The 22,512-nt window shown below is 41.1% G+C and overlaps 1 protein-coding gene across 4 annotated transcripts in view; it reads right to left on the reverse strand.

The window, feature by feature from the left end:
* The window catches only part of RAD54L2 (RAD54 like 2), a 176,221-nt gene that overhangs the window by 106,009 nt on the left and 47,700 nt on the right, over positions 1 to 22,512 (reverse strand). For all 4 annotated transcript variants that reach the window (XM_070237544.1, XM_070237543.1, XM_023621238.2 and 1 more), the window contains exon 2: positions 14,480 to 14,672. In XM_070237544.1, coding sequence (XP_070093645.1) covers positions 14,480 to 14,618 — 139 coding nt within the window. In that variant the 5' untranslated portion in view covers positions 14,619 to 14,672. The remainder of the gene's footprint in view (positions 1 to 14,479; positions 14,673 to 22,512) is intronic.

Here is a 22,512-nt window from a genome sequence, read left to right on the forward strand (position 1 = left end):
TAACAAAGTACAACTGAAATTTCACAATGTTATAGACTACTATGACCTCAATAAAATAAAAAAATAAAACAACAAACCTTTTCCTTGGGACCACAGAAAATGCAAAGAAAATATCTATCTATCTGAGAGCACACTGCAGCTTTGCTTCCTGATGGGTAAAAGGAACAATTAAAAGAAGAGGGGCTAGAACATAAGTACAAAGTCTCTAAGCTGAAAGAGCATTCAGCAGTGGCTCTCCCAGGACGTTGCAATCTATAGACCTCTACCACATTTGGGCACCATCAACGAAAAAAAATCTCATCCATGGCTTCTCACCTCTCCTCATGTTCAATCACGAATTCTGTGCCGGAAGAAGGCACCTAAATATCCCACTCTTCTCATCTCCATACTACTTTACTACCTGGTCTGGATCCCTGCACCAACCTCCAAAGGGTCTCCCTGCCTCTTGATTGCTCCCCCTCCAGTTCACACTGCAGTAAGAGTGAGCTTGCTGAATATGATCATGTCACAGTCTCTACCCCTCCAGGATCTTTTAAAACACTTTAAAACTGTCTCTTCTGCCCTTAGGATAAAATCTAAAATGTTTAAGGCCTTTTCTGTTTCCTAGCCTCAGCCTTCTGTCTGACTACCAAGTACCTCCCTTCAATCACCTCCAACCACACACCCTCTGCTCCATGCTCTCCAGCCTCAAAAGCACAGGCCTCTCAGGGTCTCTGGCCTTTGCTGATGCTGTGTCCCTTTCCCCCCATCTCTTCAGCTAACAACTTTGTGTTAGATTCTAATGACTTAATTCGAACTCATACTCTCTTTCAGGTCTCCACTTAAAGGTTAGCCTCCAGAAAGTCTTCTCTAGGTTTCTTCCTTTTTATTTCGGCATGTGCCCAACATTGCTAAGCTGCAGTGCCTGTCAATATAGCCACAAAGAGAAAGTTAATAGCTGTTGCTGTCTCTCTTGCTTTGCTGTTTGAGGAATTTCATTCAAACCTGGCACAACCTGCTTCTGTATTCTAAATTGGACCAAAGACTATTTGAAGACTTCAGAAGATGATTCAGAAAATACTTAAAGACTTTCCCTTCAGGAGAGTTGCTGGGTAACTCTGAAGTCAGGACAGGCACAGCAACTGATGAACAGCTGCAGCCCCAGCACCAGGTCTACAATGAGCCCTGCTACATACAGACCCCACCCAATCCCCAGTCATGTCCAAGGCCACCTAACAACTGTTCCAGTCACTAGCTCTGCTCCCGGAAGCACTGGGGTGCAGCCCACCACCAATACTCATTTTCCTTCTTCAGGTGGATTTATTCATGTGACAAATATTAACTCATTCAGTCTTCAAAACAGCCATATTAAGTAGATGACACTATAATTATTCCCATTTTACAGATGAGGAAATTTTCCTCACAAAGCTATAAGTAGTAAAAACAGGATTTGAACCCAGGTGGTTGATCTGGCTTCAGAGTTCATGCTCTTAGCCACCACATTACACAATCTCCCCTCTTCTCCCATTTCCCTGAAAGTTATGTGGCAAAAAAACAGAGTTCAGAAACAGAGCCACATATGTATAGTGACTTGAGTTACAACAAAGGGTACAACAAAAAGGAAATGCAGAGTGCTGGATCAATTAAATAATCATATTGGGGAAAAGGGGGATGAACCCTGACCCCTACCTCACACCATACAAAAATCAATTCCAGATGGATCACAAACCCAAATGTGAAAGTAAAACATTAAAGCTTCTAGAAGATAACAGGAGAATATCTTCATGACCTTGGGATAGACAAAGATTTCTTAAACAAGGCAAAAAAAAAGCACTAAACGTAAAGGCAAAAAATGATAAATTCAATTTCATTAAAATTAAAACATCTAGGGCCGGCCCTGTGGAGTAGTGGTTAAGTTCGGCATGCTCCACTTTAGTAGCCCAGGTTCACAGCTTCAGATCCCAGGCATGGACCTATACCACTCGTCAGCCATGCTGTGACGGTGACCCACATATAATATGGAGGAAGACTGGCATGGATGTTAGCCCAGGGCTAACCTTCCTCAAGCAAAAAAAAGAGGAAGCTTGGCATCAGATGTTAGTTCAGGGATCAAACAAAAAAAAATTAGAACATCTATTCACCAAAATTACAATTTAAAAAAGCATAAAACTGCAAAAAAACACCCCACAATTAAGAAGGTGAAAAAATCAAGAAATATAGAAGGGAAAGATGTGTATATCTGTGTGTGTGTGTGCATATGTGTGTGTGCACCCAACAAAAGACTTCGTATCCAGATATAAAGAATTCCTATAAGTCAATAAGAAATGGATGAAAAAAAGAAAAATGGTCAAAAGAATGTGCTCAGGCATTTCACAAAAGTGAAAATGATCATAAGCATGTGGAAAAGGGTTCAACATCTTAAGTAATTAGTGAAATGCAAATTAAACCCAAAATCAAGCTCCCACCCCCTGGATTATTCAGGAGTGTTAACAATCCTACAAGGTCACTCTGAATAACCGGGGCAACATTAGACTTGCTTTTCTGATGCAAGTTTACAAAACAATTTTCTGTTCCCAGCACACCCAAACTCTCTGCCCCTTTGTGTCTCTAAGCCTGGCACACAGAAAAGAACAGAACTAGTATCAAAATTGGCGCTACTTCATTTCTAACAAGGAGGTCACCATAAACTCTGACTTGGGCTGTTCTGAAAAATCAGTCCAACAACAGATATTCACGTTGTCTCAGGAAAAGGTGATACAACTTTCTGGGGAAGGGGAGAAGGAAAATAGGACAAACACAGAATAAAAAGATCTGGCTTGAATCTGTAATTTAAGGAATGCTGTTGGTCATCTAAGTAGAGAAGAAAATACTGAAATGCAATAGAGAGCTATTAACACCGTCTTGTCCAAATGCACTCAGTCATATGGCCTAACTGCTCCCCAAGGCTGATTCACAGCCCTTTTCTCTGCTTTGGTGATTCCTTTTTGTTCCTAAAAAGATGCCCATCCTTCCTGTATTCATCTGGAACAAGAGAACAACAGATCTAGAGTTCAGGTGACAGACTTTGCATTTTATGGAAGAGAACCAAAGGACTTGGCCAAGATCACAAAAGTTTAGATGAAGATGGTTGGCTTGCCCTGAGGGATGTTCCTCTCTCTATCTATTACACACTAAGGCACTGAGACAAAGGCTCTCCCAGGCCACAGTTGCAGCATGGCTTGAGCCAATATGGACTGCCCTCAATCTCTCCTGCATTATCAATTTCTCCCTCCCTACCTGATCAATTCCACTGGCAAAAAGTTAAAAGGATAAAATCTTTTAACTTTTAAAAAAAAGCCTTTCCCTGCTCTCAACTACCCTGTCATTTACTGCCTCTTTTTTCTGTTTCCTTACATAGCAAAACTCCTCAAGAGTTGTCTTTTCTTGGGGTCTCCAATTTTCAGCTGTTCTTGTTTGAGGCCCTATCACTGCCCTGAAACCACTCATCAAGAGCACCAACGACCCTCACAACACTGTTAAATCCAATGTTCAACTCTTAGTCTCGGACTACCAGGGCTATCAGTAGCCTTTGATTAACACAGTTGATCACTTCCTCTTTGAAATGATTTTTTTTTTTTAAGATTTTATTTTTTTCCTCTTTCTCCCCAAAGCCCCCCGGTACATAGCTGTATATTCTTCCTTGTGGGTCCTTCTAGTTGTGGCATGTGGGATGCTGCCTCAGCGTGGCTTGACGAGCAGTGCCATGTCCAAGCCTAGGATTTGAAGTGACGAAACGCTGGGCCGCCTGCAGCGGAGCACGCGAACTTAACCACTCGGCCACGGGGCCAGCCCCAATGATTTTTTTTTTTTTTTTTTAATTTGGCTTCCTTAGTATCTTTCTCTTGGGTTTCCTACTACCTCGTGGCCATGTCTTCTCAGTCTTCTTTCCTAGATCATCCTCATCCCCTCCACATCTCTGAGTGCCCAGTGCTTAGTTGCTCAGATCATTTCTCTTACTCCTGGGATGATCTCATTCCGCCCTATGATTTAAGCACCATTTATATACAGATATATCCCATGTCTTTATCTCCAATGGAGAGTTCTCCTTTGAACTTCAGCTTTGTAGTCAAACTGCCTTCTGGACTTGAAGGTATAAGACATGTCAAAATTAACATGTCTCCAAAACTGAACTCCTATCTGCCCCCAATCTGTGCCTCTCCCACAACCTTCCCAAGGTCAGAAAATGGCATCTTCAAGTTATTCAATCCAAAAACCTTGGAATCCATCCTAATCTTCCCTCTTTCTCTCTCACAATCTACATCCGTTTCATCAACAAATTCTATCGGCTCTATCTTTAAAACATACCTAGAATCCAAGTACTTCTACCTCCTCCTCCACAAAGCCACTATCACCTCCTGTCTGGATTTTTGCAATATCCTAATTAAGCTCCCTGCTTTTGCCCTTATCTCCCTTACAGCTTGTTCCTTACATATTAGCAAGAGTGATCTTTTAAAAACCTAAGTCAAATCATTTCATTCCTCTTCTCAAACCTTTCAATGGCTCCCACCTCACAGAATAAAGCCCAGCACGGTCTGACCCCATGGCCTCTCTTCCACCACCCTCATCCTGGTATACTCTGCTTCAGCTACCCTGGCTCCCTGGTATTCCTCCTACACACCAAGAAAGCTCCTGTCTTTGGATCTTTGCTCTTGCTATCCTACCTGCCTGGAATGCTCTTTCCCTAGACAACCACCAGGGTAGCCCCCCTTACTTCCTTCATGGCTCAACTCAAAAGTCACTTAATCTAGTGAGGTTGTTCTTGACCGTTCTACATAAAATAGCATCACCCCTCATTCAAACTTTACCTAGTCCCCCTTTCTTCATAGCATTTAACATCTTCTGACATACTGTTTATATACTTACTTATCATCTATCTCCGGCTACTAAAATGAAAATCCCCATGAGGAGAGGCATTTTTATTCCCTGCTGTATTCTCAATGCCTATGACAATGCCTAGCAAAGAGTAGATGCTCAGTAAATATTATTGAATGAATGCATCCCTCTCCCCTTTGCCACGCTCACACATTGTATTGTTCTCCTGACACCCCTGCTCTCTTTGAGACCTGCCACTCTTTTAGGCACTGATACTCACTGGGTTACACAACTTTCAAGCAATTTTGACTCCTAACAGACTCTATTAGGTACCTTTCTAACAAGAACTTGATTTCAACTAAAGTATTTTACAATGTTTACTCTGATAATCTTGTAAATAGATGGTGGTCTGTAGGCTGGAGAATAGTCACTTGGATTCACAGACAGATGAATAATCTTATTCACTGAATGAATGAGTTAATGGTTCAACGGTACATCTAAAGGGAAGTTTCTAGCAAAAGGTCACCAGGTTCTATTCTCAGTTCTATCCAATTCCATGTTCCCACATACTTGGATAGCCAATAGAGGTGACAGAATCCACTATCCAAGAAAAATGAAAGCATATGTCTACACAAAGGTTTGTACATGAATGTTCATAGTGGCTTTATTTGTAATAGTTAAAAAAAAAAAAGGGAGGATACTACCTCCCCCCCAAAAAAACAAGGAATAGATAAACAAATTGGGGTATATCCATACAACGGAATACTATTCAGTGATGAAGAGGAATGAAGAATTGACGTACATACACAACATGGATGAATCTTAAAATAATTACACTGAGTGAAAGAAGCCAGACCCCTGGAAAGACAATGAATATACTACGTGGTTCCATTTATACAAAAGTTACGGAAAATATAAACTAATCAATAACGACAGAAAACAGATTAGTGGTTCCCTAGGGACAGAGTTAGAGGGCAGGGAGGGGAGGGAGGGACTTCAAAGGGGCATAAAGAAACTTTCAGAGGTAATGGATATGCTCATTATCTTGATTTTGATGATGGTTTCAGGGTTATATACATAGCATACAATTAAATCTCAATAAAGCTAAGGAAAAAACATGGAAAAAAAGGAATAAAATCGGGACCGGCCCAGTGGCGCAGTGGTTAAGTGTGCACGTTCCGCTTCAGTGGCCGGGGGTTTGCTGGTTCAGATTCCAGGCGCAGACACTGCACCGCTTGGAAAGCCATGCTGTGGCAGGTGTCCCATGTACAAAGTAGAGGAAGATGGGCACAGATGTTAGCTCAGGGCCAGTCTTCCTCAGCAAAAAGAGGAGGACTGGCAGCAGATGTTAGCTCAGGGCTAATCTTCCTCAAAAAAAAAGGAAAAAATTCCAGGTAACTTTTGAACTATAGAGTACTCTGAATATACACACAGCCTCAGTGGGACATATTAAAAGGAAAGAAAAACTTGAACTTTACTTAGATCATTGTTTGTAGTGGAACTATTTGAAACTATTTTGAGTATACTGTAGGACTGAGCAAATGAGTAAACACAATGATGCTGCTGGAAGCCAGGTTCTCACTATGGAAGAAGGGAGATAACAGATGTGGAACGGAAAAAGAATTAAAATTAAGAATATTGTTATGAATACATGATGTTTAAAATAAATGTATTTCCTAGCTCTACCCACCAGAAGAGCCTACAACCAATAATACCTCAGAGGTAGTGAGCACATGTACAGCCCAGATCTTGGTTTCTAAATAACATTCCCCTCTAAAAGAAACCAGGATTCCTTGGAGAAAAGGCCAATTCCCAGGTTGAAACAGAGAAATATAAGCTGGCCTGGAACATATTATTGTGCCAGAAAGAAAAGGAAGTGCTCACAAATTGTAAGGGATATGTCAAAGGAACACAGAAGTCAGCTGGAAGGGGCTCCCACTAGCTAAATCTGGGACAATATGAGCATCAAAATAAATAACAGGAATGGATTCTACCACATTAAATTTTTTTTTAAAGAATCTGGGACCCTACTGATGTTAAAAAAAAAAAAAAAAAAGTGGGGAAGGAAGTTCATCTACCAAAAAATGCAAATAAATGTAGAAGGTATATAGAATCAGTAAAAAAAATCACAACTTATTACTATTAATATTAATTAATATTAATAACTGATTCAGGCAAGAATCATAAATGAAAGCTGAAAACACTGGGTGAAAGACTGAAGGCACAAAACATTCCCATAGATTTAGGTTCACAGCAAAACTGAGAGGAAGGTACAGAGCTTTTCCATATACCCCCTCCCCCTACACAGGCATAGCCTCCCTCATTATCAATACTCCCCACCGGAGTAGTACATTTGTTACAATGGATGAACCCACACTGACACATCATTATTCTCCAAAGCCCATACTTTACATTAGGGTTCACTCTTGGTGTTGTACATTTTATGGGTTTGGACAAATATATAATGACATGTATCCACCATTATGGTATCATAAGAGTAGCTCCACTGCCCTAAAAATCCTCTGCATGCCGATTCATCCTTCCCTTCCTGCTATACCCCTGGCAACTACTGATCCTTTTATTTTTTTATTTGCTAAAAATAAAAACTTAGAAAAGTAAACATAAATGACATGCCATGAAATTACAAAACAATTTTGATTTTGAAGAATTTTAAATGACACCTGCAAGAACAGATACACAATAGGATTCCAGTTTTGTAAAAATAATGTTTGCATAGAAAAGAGACTCGAAAAAATATAAGAAAATATCAGCACTCTTGCTATTTCTGGCTGATGATATTATGAATAATTTTTGTGTCCTTCATAATCTGTATTTTTCCAAAATTTACTTAATAAGCACATATTACTCATAATCAGAAAGTTATTGCTAAATAGTAAAGTCAACAAGTAGTTTGGCACTATAGATTTTTAAATATTATGCAAATTCCAGACACATTCTCCAAAGGAGGATCCAGGACATTAGACAATCACAGGGTTTGTAATATTAATTTAAAACTATTCTTAGAAGAGGAAGAAATCTAGGCTCAAAATAGGGATGTCTAATACGACAGAAATACCATAATAAATGGTGAAAACTACAACCTCCATAACCTACACTGCCTTGTGAAGGGCCCTGGGGGCTTCCACAGGAGGGAGAAAACATTGGCTGGGATTCCCTTTAGACTGCTGAAACTTCTCCTCCCAGGCGCAATTCTTTATGAAACAAAAACCACCCACTCTGATCTTAGTTAAAAACTCTGGAGGCTCCCCTACACTTCCACTTCCAGCTGCTCAGAGAGCATGACTTTTCCTGCAGACTGCTGCTATTTACTGATCTGTCCAGAACTCACGGTGAGAGTCTGAAAATAGCATCTGTTAGAATCCAAGCAAATAAATCCAGGGTTCCAGGTACATCTCAACCTGCCACCACTGGCCCTACACACGCTCAGGCCCCTGCCTATCTCATCCCAGACCACTCTGCCCTTTGCTCTCTACCTCCAGCTGCCATGGCCTCTACCTTTCTGATTCTTAAACAAGCAAATGTGTTCCCACCCCAGAGCCTTTGCCTTGGCCCTCTGCACAGAACACTTTACCCCTGATTCTTTATATTGCAAGCAAAGAGGACAAATAGAAGAGTTCAGAGAGAAAGCAAAAAGCAAACTCCTTGCAGGAGAGTCAGAGACCCAGGAGTGGAGAAGGAGACCAGCTTTCCTTGACCGGTGGTCCAAGGTGAAGGGGGTCAGTCTGAGGCCAAAATCAACATCCAGGAGGCTAGCTTTCTGCCAACAACATGGCTATGAAGCAGGTTCCAGAATGGACTAAGCATGCTATGCATCTAATTGCAATTCCAAGATCCTAGTATCCTGATACGCCATGTGAAATAGACAAGAATAAAACAGGAAGAAAAAAAACAGCCTATATGTTCTAAAGAGATGTGTCCATCAAGTCAGTCTGTGTCCAGATCTTGATTAACTTAAATCAGGGCTTTCCCACTGAAGGGTTCTAAGTGACTGCAGAGCCAAACAGTTTAGATGAGCAGAGTGCTCTCAGAACAAAAGGGTAGTGGTGGCTCCAGGACCCCTGCTGGACAACCAGGTAAAGCCCAGAGAAATCGGCACAGGTAATGAGGTAATACCAAAGGAAAAGAAATGGGGCATCTAGCTTTTCCTTGCAAATACTCCACAAGAATAAGGGTAGCCTAAAAGAAGTGCTAGTGGTAAGGGAAGAGGGAATCGCATTATTAACTAAGCTTTATTCCACACCTGGAGAACAACTGAAATTGCAGAGTGAAACCAGGAATTGGATCCATTAATCCAGATGAATGTTAACAAGAAAGACATGAAGTTCTAGTTAAATAAATATTAAATTCTAAGCACCTTCCCCACCCCCCAACCTCTAGCACATATTTAGGCCCAGGTTTCTCGTTATTTTTCTCCCATGTCTCCCTGCTGCAGGAGGACAAGACTACCTTGGGGAAACAACGTTAGGATATTTGCCATTTGTACAGACAGAAAAACCCTTGAAAATACCTCTTGATCCAGATTCCTTATCACCTATAGTTGCGAAGACCATGAAAGGAAGAACCTACTGTAGGTTTAAAGAGTGGAGGGGCCAGCCTGGTGGCGCAGCGGTTAAGTTCACATGTTCTGCATCAGCAGCCCAGGGTTTGCCAAGTTCAGATCCCGGGTGCGGACACGGCACCACTTGGCAAGCCATGCTGTGGCAGGCGTCCCACATATAAAGTGGATGAAGATGGGCACGGATGTTAGCTCAGGGCCAGTCTTCCTCAGTAAAAAGAGGAGGACTGGCGGCAGATGTTAGCTCAGGGCTAATCGTCCTCAAAAAAAAAAAAAAAAAAAAAAAGTGGAATGAGTGGCCTGCCCAGTGGCATAGTGGTTAAGTTCACATGCTCTGCTTCGGGGGCCCAGGGTTCATGGGTTCGGATCCCAACCTACCACTGTTCATCAAGCCATGCTGTGGTGGCATTCCACATATAAAATAGAGGAAGACTGCCATAGATGTTAGTTCAGCAACAATCTTCTTCAAGCAAAAAAAGGAAGATTGGCAAGGGATGTTAGCTCAGGGCGAATCTTCCTCACCAAAAAAAAAAAGAAAGAGTGGAATGACATTGAGAAAAACGAATGTGTCAATGAACCATCAAGGCACAGGAAAATCTCCTTACACAGCCATGAAAACATAAGACTCTGTGACATGCATCAGTCATGCCACACTTTCACATCCACTGGATCACATTAAGCAGCAAGTGAAAACCAACTTTTTCTGTAAAGCTAGATTATTCTAGGAATTCCCTTCATCTAAATATTTCAAAGTGCCTTATCTGGGGCAAAAGAGTAGACCTGAAGCTGAGCTAGAAGAAAATACTGAGCCGGAAAAACCACTGCACATGGAAAGCCAATTCAAAGGCAGCAGGTTTTGAACCTCTGCCTCTAATAACAACAGACCCCAAAGGTGCTGACACCCAACTTTCGCCACCATTCCAAACGAACTGAGAAAGCCCAGCACAGACATCAAGAGAAAAGAACAACAGGGGAATGAAAAACCAATCCAAAATGTCTCACAACACACCATAGGTCTCCTAAAGTGTTATAAACAGAAAGTACTGTCTTCTCCACGCTTTTTTGAAGACAAATTCATGGTGCTGTTCCCCAAAAGCCAAAGCGTCCATATTCTATCACAGTCAGTTCTCAGACTAATATCCTACAAGTTAACATTCAAAGGTCAGTGCCAAGGAGGAGACAATGCCCAAATTTAATGTAGCAAAAGTAAATATATCTTTAACTCCTCCATCCACTCCCTATCCTATTCTTCCCATTTCTGTAAAAGTTTCATCATCCTCCCAGGCTTTACCTATTCCATCTTCAACCTGACACACATATCCAATAAGTCACCAAGTCCTATAAACTCTACTGCAACAAACCTGACCATTTACTCCTTCAGTGCAGGTCAACTGACCCAACAGTTCAAATCCTCATTAACTCTTCCCATAAAGTTCTACCACAGACCTAACTGGTCTTCCCTATCTACAGGTCATCTCTTCTATACACTGCTAGAATAACATTCCTAAAGTCAAAAGCCTAATGAATGCTCCTCAGTCTTTTTCATCAATTTCATGCTACCTATAAAAAAAATTCTTGGGGCTGGCTCCATGGCCAAGTGGTTAAGTTCGTGCGCTCTGCTGAGGTGGCCCAGGGTTTGGATCCTGGGCGCGGACATGGCACCACTTGTCAGGCCACGTTGAGGTGGCATCCCACATCCCACAACTAGAAGGACCTACAACTACGATATACAACTATGTGAGGGGGTGGGGGTTAGGAAATAAAGCAGGAAAAGAAAAAAAAAAAAAAAGACTGGCAACAGTTGTTAGCCCAGGTGCCAATCCTTAAAAAAACAAAAAATTTCTAAACTCCTCTATGATCTGACCACAGGCTCCAGTCATCCCCCTATTGCGTTCAGTTCTATAGCAAATAGGACAGCTCTAACTGTCCTAAACTCTCTAGCATATGCCATACTTTCCTTTCTACTTTGCCTTTATTCATGCTATTTCTTCTTTTTTTTCAGATTGGCACCTGCGCTAATATCTGTTGCCAATCTTTTTTGTTTTCCTTCTTCTCCCCAAAGGCCCTGCCCTCACCCCGCCAGGTACATAGTTGTATATTCTAGTTGTGAGTGCCTCTGGTTGTGCTATATGGGACACAGCCTCAACATGACCTGACAAGCGGTGCCATGTCTGTGCCCAGGATCCGAACCGGTGAAACCCTGGGCCACCGAAGCAGAGTGTGTGAATCCAACCACTCAGCCACAGGGCCAACCCCCATGCTATTTCTTCTGATTGTTCTCTCACCTCTGGTCAACAATATCACCAATCAACTTCTTCCCTCAAAGCACAAATGAAGAAAGAAAGCAAACACATCACAGGCAAGGGAATTATATGAATCTATGATCTCAGAGGCAGCATGGGTTTGTAAAAGGAGCATCACCTTAAAAACCAAAAGTGCAGCTTTGCTACTTTCTTGCTAAGTTACACTGAGTAAGCCATTCATCTTTCCGAGCCTCAGTTTCCTCATCTGTAAAATGTATCTGCCCTACCTAACACATACAATTATCAAGATAATCACGTAAGATAAAGTGTGTCAAAATACTTGTGAGGAGATGAAGCTAAAGCAGTAGAGGGAAATTTATAGTTTTAAATGCTTTTATTAGGGGAAAAATGGCTGAAATGAGGTAAGCACACTCTTAAGAAGCTTGGAAGTAATGTGAAATAAACCCAAAAGTAGAAGGAAGAATATCATAAAGTAGAAATTACAAAGAAAACACAATAGAGGGGATTACCAAAGTCAAAAGGCAGTTTTTTGAAAAGGTTACTAAGATGGTTCAGATGTTTGTGTAAACTATGAAGAAGCACTATAAAAGTGAGCTACTGTTATTCAATAGAGACAAAACTTCAAATAAAAGGGCTGAAGTAACAGTTTCCCTTTAGAAAGTGTTTCTCAACCTCAGAACTATTGACAATTTGCGGCCAGATAATCATTGTTTAGGAGGGAGTTGTCCTATGCAATGTAGGATGTTTAGCAGCATCCCTGGTCTCTACCCACAAGATGCCAGTAGCATTCCTACCCCACCCCCCAGGAGTCCTGAAAACTAAAAACGTTTCAAACGTAAACTGTTTCCTGAGAGGCAAAATCATCCCAGGTTGAGAACCACTGCGCTAAGAAAACAAAAGGACTACATTACACTATACCAGCTAAAACAAGATTATTCATAGCTATTACTAATTTTAGCCAGCCCTGGTGGTCTAGTGGTTAAGATTTGGTGCTCTCACTGCCAGCGGCCGGAGTTCGTTTCCTGCTCAGAGAACCAGATCATCTATCTGTTGGTTGTCATACTGCGGCAGCTGCGTGTTACTATGATACTGAAAGCTGTGCCAGCAGTATTTCAAATATCAGCAGGGTCACCCATGGTGGACAAGTGTCAGCAGAGCTTCCAGACTAAGACTAGGAGAAGGACCTGGCCACCCACTTTCAAAGAAATTGGCCAAGGAAACCCTATGAATAACAGTGGAGCGCTGTCTGATATAGTTCCAGCAGATTAGAGGATGGCGCAAAAAGACTGGGCAGGGTTCCGCTCTGTTGTACACAGGGTCACTAGGAGGCAGAACTGACTCAACAGCACTAATAACAACAAATTCCCAATTTTAGAAAGCTGGCTGCTCTGCCCATTAGTACAGTGGGATGACCAGAGGGAAGACCATATATATATATATATATATATATATATATATATATATATATATATATGTTATACTCACCAGCAGCATCTAAAATGCAATCTAAACCTCACAGGAGTTCTAGGGGTGTCTGAAAATATAATTCTGAGGACCCAAATGATAAAAAGCAAGCGGTGATGCAGATACCTGGGGACTCTAATGCCATCTTAGAAACCATGAGAGCCAAGCAAGATAGTCTGAGGGTGCACCCTCACATCACTCTCTTCCATTATTTCTACTCATTCTACTTTACAGAAAGGATCTACAGAACCAGCTTTGGGGAGACTCCAACTGAATAAGCTAGCAGTAGACAGCAAACAATGCTGTCAGGGAAAAAAAGGTGAAATGGTAATTTCCCTGCCAGAGGTGACGTGGAAAAGGGGCAGAGACTTCTAGACAGTATAAATGAGAGAAAATTGATCCCTGAACCATATGGCAGCTGTTAGGATGAATGAGAACTGAACATACTAACATCAGCAAAGAAAGAGAATCAATGTTCATCCTCCTGGAATGTGGAGAATGGCAGGAGCACATTTTCCTATGCTCCTTCAGATCTAAGCAATGATGATCTAATACAATGTTAAGTTCAACTAGGGTGATCTGTTATAAACAAACAAAAACTTTATTCCTCAGTCAACAGGAAGCTTACAAACAACCAAATCCTATACCATGAAAGGCTGGAATTAATTGAGAAGCCCTGTGGCTGGCCAGATGACCTAATATTAGACTGAAGATGAAAAGAAAAAGTCCAATGTCCCTTCAACAAGTTGGGAGCTAAGGAAGGGGTGAGCCAAGCAAACCAAACTGGAGTCCAAAGGAGGTCTATCAGAACAATTTATAGTCATTGGCTGGAAGGCAGAGCAGCACTGCAGGAGAAGCAATAAGCTTTCTGGAGTGGTGAACCTATCTGAGAATCTCTCCCCAGATAATTTCCTCAAGTTCACACAAGCAAAATTGTGAGTGTAACTTCAGGAAACTCACAGACCACTCAAAATTACCCCTATGCCTATCTGTGGCCACCTGATGGTTCCGTGACCCCCAGACCACAAAGTCTCACCACAGGGACTCTGCCACTGATTCCTTCATGACTTGGACAAGTATGCTCCACTCTCAAATCTTTGGACCCGAGTCTGCATGTCTGTCAAATATGAGCTAAATGCTAAAGGTCCTTCCAGCTCTAAGGTGAGGCTTATGTAGAGAGCTTCCTGAGAAGGAGCATACACGTTCATTGTTGCTGTGTTCACAGTCTCTGCCTTCTCATGATGGATGATCTAAGAAATCCAAGTGGAAACACCATGCTCTCCCAGCAAAAATTCCATTAGAAGAAAAGATAAGGAAACCTCTGTCACTCACTAGAGCCACTCACCATCCAGCAGGTCTTCCTCGTCATCCCTGCCATGCCCCTCCACTGCCACCTCCTCCTCCTCCTCCTCCTCTTCCGCATCCTCCAGCTCCACGTCCGGGTCCAGGTCTGGATCGCTCCCTGAGGCGGATTCGTCTGACATGGCTCCCAGAGGTCCTCAGTGGGCATTACCGACTCATGGCCCACTGTAGGGGTTCTAAAAGGAGGACAAGAGGGATTAGAATCACCAAGGACTTCACTTAGGAGCATGAATCTTTCAAAGACAAAATGCCAAGGATGAATTCCCAGGGCAAGCTAACCATACCCAAACCTCAACCTTCTCCACAAGAACACTGGCCCTGAGATATGTTTTGGTGGCTTTCTGCCCAGCTGAAGCTTCTCCTAGCTGCTTGCACAGAAAATATCTTAAAGCAACCAAACAAATAAACACACTATATATCTCAGAATTTCCATTTGATCATTCCTTCATGTATCAACTATTTCCTGAGCACCAACTTTCTATATCTATAGAGAGAGAAACACATATCTATACATATATGGATATATAATCACGGGCACTATACTAGGCTTTGGGGACACAGTAGGAAGCAAAACACAGCATATTGGGGAGTTCTAGGAGACTGGTTTGTCCCCAAAGAAGCTGCTATTTTATATGGTGGCTGGGGGTGGGGGGTGGGGGGTCAGGGAAGTTCTCACTGAGCAGAGGCCAGAAGGAGAAGGGAGCCACATAGATATCTGGAGGGAGTGTGTTCCAGGCGAGTAAGAAGCAAGGGCAGAGCCCTGGAGTGGGAATAACTGGGAGTACTCAGGGAATGGGGAGTGGGTCTTGCTTTGAAGCACTACAAGGAAGACAGTCCACTCTCTAATCACCCAGTGAAGGGCATCCAGTGGGCAGCTGGCTACTCACCACACTGTCACTTCTCTCAAGCATGTCAGGAGTTTCAGGCTCCTCATGGCTCAGAATGACCCTGTGCCCAGCTCTGCTCTCAGGCTCTGCCCTACCTTTTGGCCCTGTTCCAGCTCTCTTTCTTCCAAGAAGCCCTTGTCAACTCACCCTATCTTCTGGGATCATATTCCCTCTTCTGAACTCCAGTAGCCATGCTGAACACGTTGACCTTCACTGAAGGCTTCATATGGGCTACCTGGCAAAGCGGTTTGCCTTCTTTGGTTTCTCACCTCCTGACCCAATAGTAAAGGAATTATCTGGGAGTTGTTTCTTTGTATCTTGGAGCTAGAAGCATGTCCTATTCAGATCATTCATTCATTCACATTCACCCCTCATTTGCCAACCTGCTCTACTATGCCTACTGCATGCCAGGCACTGTGCATGTCTCTCTGTCTGTCTCTCTCCACTTTACTGTTAGCTATACAGGTCATTTCTTCTTGAGGGGGGAAAAAAACAAGGTAAAGAGAAAACTAGATGGCTATAGTAACCGAAACAGTACAGTACTGGCATAAAAACAGACACATAGATCAATGGGACAGAATAGAGAACCCAGAAATAAACCCATGCATATATGGTCAATTAATTTATGACAAAGGAGCCAAGAATATACAACAGGGAAAGGACAGTCTCTTCAATAAATGGTGTTGAGAAAACTGGACAGCCATAAGCAAAAGAATGAAACCAGAACACTATCTTACTCCATACACAAAACTTAACTCAAAATGAATTGAAGACTTAAATGTAATAAGACCTGAAACCATAAAACTCCTAGGAGAAAACATAGGCAGTAGGTTCCTTGACATAGGTCTTGAGGATGAGTTTTTGGATTTGACACCAAAAGCAAAGGCAACAAAAGCAAAAATAAACAAGTGGGACTAAAAACTAAAAAGCTTCTGCACAGAAAGGAAACCATCAACAAAATGAAAAGGCAACCTACTGAATGGGAGAAAATAATTGCAAATCATCTATCTGGTAAGGGATTAATATCCAAAATATATAAAGAACTCATACAACTTAATAGCAAAAAATTCAATTAAAAAATGGGCAGAGAATCTGAATAGACATTTTTCTAAAGAAGACACATAGATGGCCAACAGGTAAAGATGCTCAACATCACTAATCGTCAAAGTAACGCAAATTAAAACCACCATGAGATATCACCTCACACCTGTTAGTATGGCTATTATCAAAAAGACAAGAAATAACATGTATTGGCGAGGATGTAGAGAAAAGAGAACTCTTGTGCACTGTAGTGGGAATGTAAATTGGTGCAGCCACTATGGAAAATAGCAGGAAGATTCCTCAAAAAATTAAAAATAGAACTACCATATGACCCAGCAATTCCACTTTTAGGTATGTATCTGAAGAAAATGAAAACACTAACTCAAAAAGATATATACACCCTCATGTTAATTGCATTATTATTTACAATAGCCAAGATATGGGAACAACCTAAGTGTCCATCGATGGATGAATGGATAAAGAAAATGTGGCATATGGATACACCACGGAATATTATTCGGCCATAAAAAAGAAGGAAATCTTGCCATTTGCGACAATGTGGATGGACCTTGAGGGCATTATGCTAAGTGAAATAAGACAGAGAAAGACAAATACCATATGATCTCATTTACATGCAGAATCTAAAAAAAAAAAAAAGCTCAAAGATACAGAGGACAAACTGGTGGTTGCCAGAGGCAAGGCATGGGAGAGTGGGCAAAATGGGTAAAGAGAGTCAAAAGGTACAAACTTCCAGTTATAAAATAAATAAGTCATGGGGATGTAATATATAGCATAGTGACTATAGTTAATAATACTATATTGCATATTTGAAAGTTCCTAAGAGTAAATCTTAAAAGTTCTCATCGCAAGAAAAAAATATTCTGCAACTATGTATGGTGACAAATGTTAACTAGACTTATTGGGGTGATCATTTCACAATATATACAAATATCGAATCATTATGTTGTTCACCTGAAACTAACATAAGATTATGTGTCAATTATACCTCAATTTAAAAAAAGCTAGATGGATTGCTCTATGATACAGCAAATACAGCAAAATGTTAATACAAAGAGTCACTGACCAATTCTTTCAATTTTTCTGTACATTTCAAATTTTTCATAATAAAATGTGGGGAAAGGGCACAAGATAAATAATTTTTGTTTGTTTGTTTGAGGAAGATTAGCCCTGAGCTAACTACTGCCAATCCTCCTCTTTTTGCTGAGGAAGACTGGCCCTGAGCTAACATCCATGCCCATCTTCCTCTACTTTATACATGGGACGCCTACCACCGCATGGCTTTTGCCAAGCGGTGCCACGTCCACGCCCAGGATCTGAACCGATGAACCCCAGGCCACTGAGAAGTAGAACGTGCGAACTTAACTGCTGTGCCACCGGGCCGGCCCCGACAAATAATCTTTTACAAAACAAACGGTTGCAGACAACCACATTAACAATCAGGTCATCTTAAAATTCCTCCCATCTCCCAAAATAAAAACTGAAAACACAACACAAAAACTATTCCAGAACTGAAATCTCTCATTAAGGTCTAGACACAATTTGAAACAGAACTTCTATGTTCTCCTGAACAGAAAGAGAAACGAAATGAAGGAAAGTGGATCCTCTAGAGTTTTGGAAAACTAGAACTTAAGACTGCTCAATTAAAAACCACAGGAATTATGAGTGTGTGTCCCAGTGAGTCACATACTTAGCCCCTCAAGACAATTAAAACAAAGAACAGCTGTGAAATGTTTAGTAATAAAATTTAAACTTTTGCATTAATAATACACCTCCAAAAACATCTACAACGGGCATTAAGGCACAGGGAATAAAGGTGATCCACAAATACAAATTAATATAACTAATGCTGAGCTACCATTCACTGAGTGACAAAGCAGATTCCAGATCTCTGAGGTAATGACTATCCTATGTTTTTAGTTCATTAGGTTATAGAAAGGAAGTAGTAAATCAATTAGACAGCAGTTTCGGAAGTGAAATTTCTGGACATTCATGGTGAAATCTGTTTCTGAACACTAGTATAATGATAATTCATCAGCAACTCCTCTGTGTTTGGAAGTCAGTGTTCATGATCTGCATAACCCCTGTTTCATCCTAGACTGCTTGAGATAAGTTTTTGCTTAGAGTGTGCTTGGCAGATTATAGAGTGGCTTTTAGAGAACAGTTTTCAATTAGCAAGTACCTCTAAGTAATCTGAATGTCATTTTAGAGAAGAAGTTGTGTAGTGATGGAAGAATGACAATCACTTAGAGGTAAGCAGTAACAAGCAAAAGCCTCCTGTAAACCCTCAGTTAACAAACATCTTCAAAATAACATCAGGGGCCAGCCCAGTGGTGTACTGGCTAAGTTCATGCGCTCCACTTCGGCAGCCTGGGGTTCGCCGGTTCGGATCCCAGGTGGGGACCTACATACTGCTCATCAAGCCACGCTGTGGTAGGCGTCCCACATATTAAAAAAAAAAAGAGGAAGATGGGACAGATGTTAGCTCAGGGCCAATCTTCCTCAAAAAAAAAAAAAAACTCAGCTCCTGACAGACAGAAGCAAACATTAATTAAACATCCAACAACCACACATACTATAAGAATACGGGAAACATTGATCCAGCCCCCTACTCAACACATTTTAAAAACAGACACTTTAAAATAGTACCTAGGCCATCAGACACCCATAACAGAGAAGAAACTGCAAAGTGATAGATTTTTTAAGTCCTATCAAATTGGGGTTTTCTCTTTCCCTCCCTTCCATGAGCCACTAAATTTCTTTACAGAGATGACACAATGAATGCTGTTCTCAGCTCTTTAGAACCATACCAACTACTTAAGGGGCAGGTTTTGCTGTTACTGATCTCATTCAAAACAGCAACAAAGGGAAAATGGCAGGAGAAAAGCTGATTTTAGGGGCAGCAGCACAGTCAATTACACTCTGTCTCTAAGGGGCTCCACCCACACACAGACACTTCTATGTGGGTACAGCCTTTCAGAACACAGGAAAGGCAACCCTGATTCAAGAAATTAGCTCTTAGTAGAACTATCAGACAGACATATGGGAAAAAGTTGATAAGGGAAAAATGCATCTCCCCCATGTGCTCCTCATCACACGTGAAACACTGCTTCAATCTCCAATGAAGAGGAGTTCTGCCTCTAACACAGAGAAACTAGGAGAGTGATTATGGCTGTGCTGTGCCTTACTGAGGACCTGTATTCCTACAAAGCCAATTCTGGGAATCAAATTCTGTTTTCATGAAACTGGAGAACTAGCTATTTAAAGGAACTCTAAAGAAAACCACTCTGAAAAGCAAATATTCAATCCCTAAGTTATATGTTAATGTCTAGAGTTTAATATATTGGATTTGCTAAAAGGAAGCTACAGTTATGTAGAAACCCACAGCCAATCCCAGTCCAGCTCCTCACAGCAATCTTGAGAGTAAAGGAAAAGGTTCTTCTGCCCTGCTAAGTTCAAAGACAATGACACCCATCTATAGAGTGGTGCCTAGCCAAGAATCAGCAGAATTAATCATGTGGGCAGTCTCTAGACACACCCCTGGGTGGAAGAATAAACAGGAGGAAAAATCTACACAAAGACACACAAACACACTATCAAAACTTTTATTTACAAAGCACACCATGCTTGGAAAGTTTACAGTGAAAATCACAAAACTGCGGACATCCATACTGCCTCACCACTGCGGGGCAGCCCATGCAAACTCAGAGATGTCTCTGTGGTCCTCAGCAGCATCCTGATCCAACTCTAATATAAAACAATCCATTCCAAACTGCCATGTCCTCATTAATTTTGGTGACCTTGAGTAGTAGCATATCTCCTCAAATGATCTCAAAGCAATTCCACAGCAAGAGCCACTCACTTTTTTTTCCACTAAGAATATAAACAAAATCACACATTTACACTAATTTACAAAGGGGAAAAAAAGTCTTTTAAGAGCATGAAAACACTCAATCCAAAACTTTAGGCAATATCCCTTCGAAGAAACCCATTAGTGAAAGAATTTATATAATTCAAAGATTTAAAAAAAAAAAAAAAGAGTTCAGTCCACATATAGTATAGTACTAATTGGGTACCCAACAAGATTCTTCCAGTTTGCTGAAGAGATCCACTGCGAGTCTCTAAAGTTATTTCAAAACACCTCTCCTGTGCAATACAAAGACTTGATGTTTACTTCAAACTTCCCTGTAGCCCAAACGCCTTTCGATTATCTGTCAGTTACTTAAAAACACATTTAATACATACAAAGCACCACAGAGCTAAACTGACACAACTCAAAATATTTTACTTGGAAATCTAATGACAATTTGGAACGTAAGACAAAATAAGAAGGAAAGGTGAACAAACACATTCAGGACTCCAAGGAGCAGGGCCACAAGAGACAACTCTCTCCACAAGGCAATGCAGTGGGGCCAGGCCCAGGGGGACTCAGCACCAAGCACAGCAGAGGCACTGGAGCCATGTTTACACAATCAGTCAAGAAACCTAAATTCTAGCCACAGCTCTATGGGAAACTAGCTACATGACCTTGGGCAAATCAGTTCTCCCTCAGCTTCCATGACCCCTCTTATTCTAGCCCAGAAGAAAGATGGGCCTGAGTTCATCTTCAAGATCTCTTCCAGAGTCTATGACAGCAGTTCTCAAAGGGTGGTCCAGGGACCCCTGGGGGTCCTCAAGATTCTTTCAAGGGAGCCACAAAGTCAAAAACATGCATGAGTTAAAGAGACATTCAAAGTGCAAGATAGCCAATGGATTTTAATGTAACAATACAAAAAGTTCCTTGATATAGTTTCAAATTCCATATTACAATTAATCTTGAAGAAACTACCACTTGTCAGAGTTTTGGTATAGTATCAAAGAATATACAAAATTATCTGAAAAGGCTAGTAAAACAGTCCTCCCTTTTCCAACTACATTCTTCATGTACTTCAGCAATATAATAAATCAACAACAAAACAATGTCACAACAGACTAAACGCAGAAGCAGATCTGAGAATCCAGCTATCTCTATTCAGCCAGATATTTTCAAATTTTCAAATGTGTAAAACAATTCTACTCTTCTAATTTTTTTGTTCTGGAAATTATAGTTATTTTTCATTTAAAAAATTTTTAACATATAATGAGTTCATTATTTTTAAAAGAGTATTTTTTTATTTCTCAGTTAATTTCTAATACAGCAAATATTGACCAACATAACCCATATAAACAAAAGCACTTTGGGGTCTTCAATAATTTTTAGGAGTATAAAAGGATCTTAAGACCAAAAAGTTTGAGAACTACTGTTCTAAGATCTAGGGTCTCTTCCCCTAAATTTCAGGTATCAAAAGAAAGAAAAATCAGCATTTTTAAAATGTTCACACTACATGAACATCCTAAAATATTTGAACAGTTCTATACTGCATTCAAATAAAAAATTACAAGATTAATCTGATATATAAACGATATACACCGATTACTTTATAAATGTAATTAACCATCAAGAGCAAACTTTCTCAATGACTGAAGTTAATACTATATTTGCAGTCAAAGTTTTACTTTTACCACTGAATCTCTGCTATTCACACCCCCTTTTATTTTTTTTAAAGATTGGCACCTGAGCTAACAACTGTTGTCAATCTTCTTTTTTTCTGGTTTTTCTTCCCCAAATCCCCCCAGTACACATTGTATATTTTTTAGTTGCGGTTGCTCTAGTTGCAGCATGTGGGACACCGCTTCAATGCAGCCTGATGAGCGGTGCCATATCTGCACTCAGGATCCGAACCAGTGAAACCCTGGGCCACTGTAGTGGAGCACGCAAACTCAACCACTGGGCCACAGGGCCGGCCCTATACACCCCCTTGACATCAGTTTCCCTACATTAAACCCAGCATATATGGAGTTAAAACCAAAACACTCATTCCCTGCTTACTCTCTGGCTTCCTGGCTCCAGAATCCACTATCCTCCATGGAGACAGACACTGCCAAGGACAAGCACCTGCAGTCACTATCTCCTCCCTGCCAAGGAGATACAGGCTGGTGGGAAAACTGCCGACCAGCAAGGCCATATGCCCCCCCTTCCCTACCTAAAACC

The sequence above is a fragment of the Equus caballus genome, chromosome 16 (genome assembly GCF_041296265.1).
Source record: "Equus caballus isolate H_3958 breed thoroughbred chromosome 16, TB-T2T, whole genome shotgun sequence".
Taxonomy (NCBI): domain Eukaryota; kingdom Metazoa; phylum Chordata; class Mammalia; order Perissodactyla; family Equidae; genus Equus; species Equus caballus.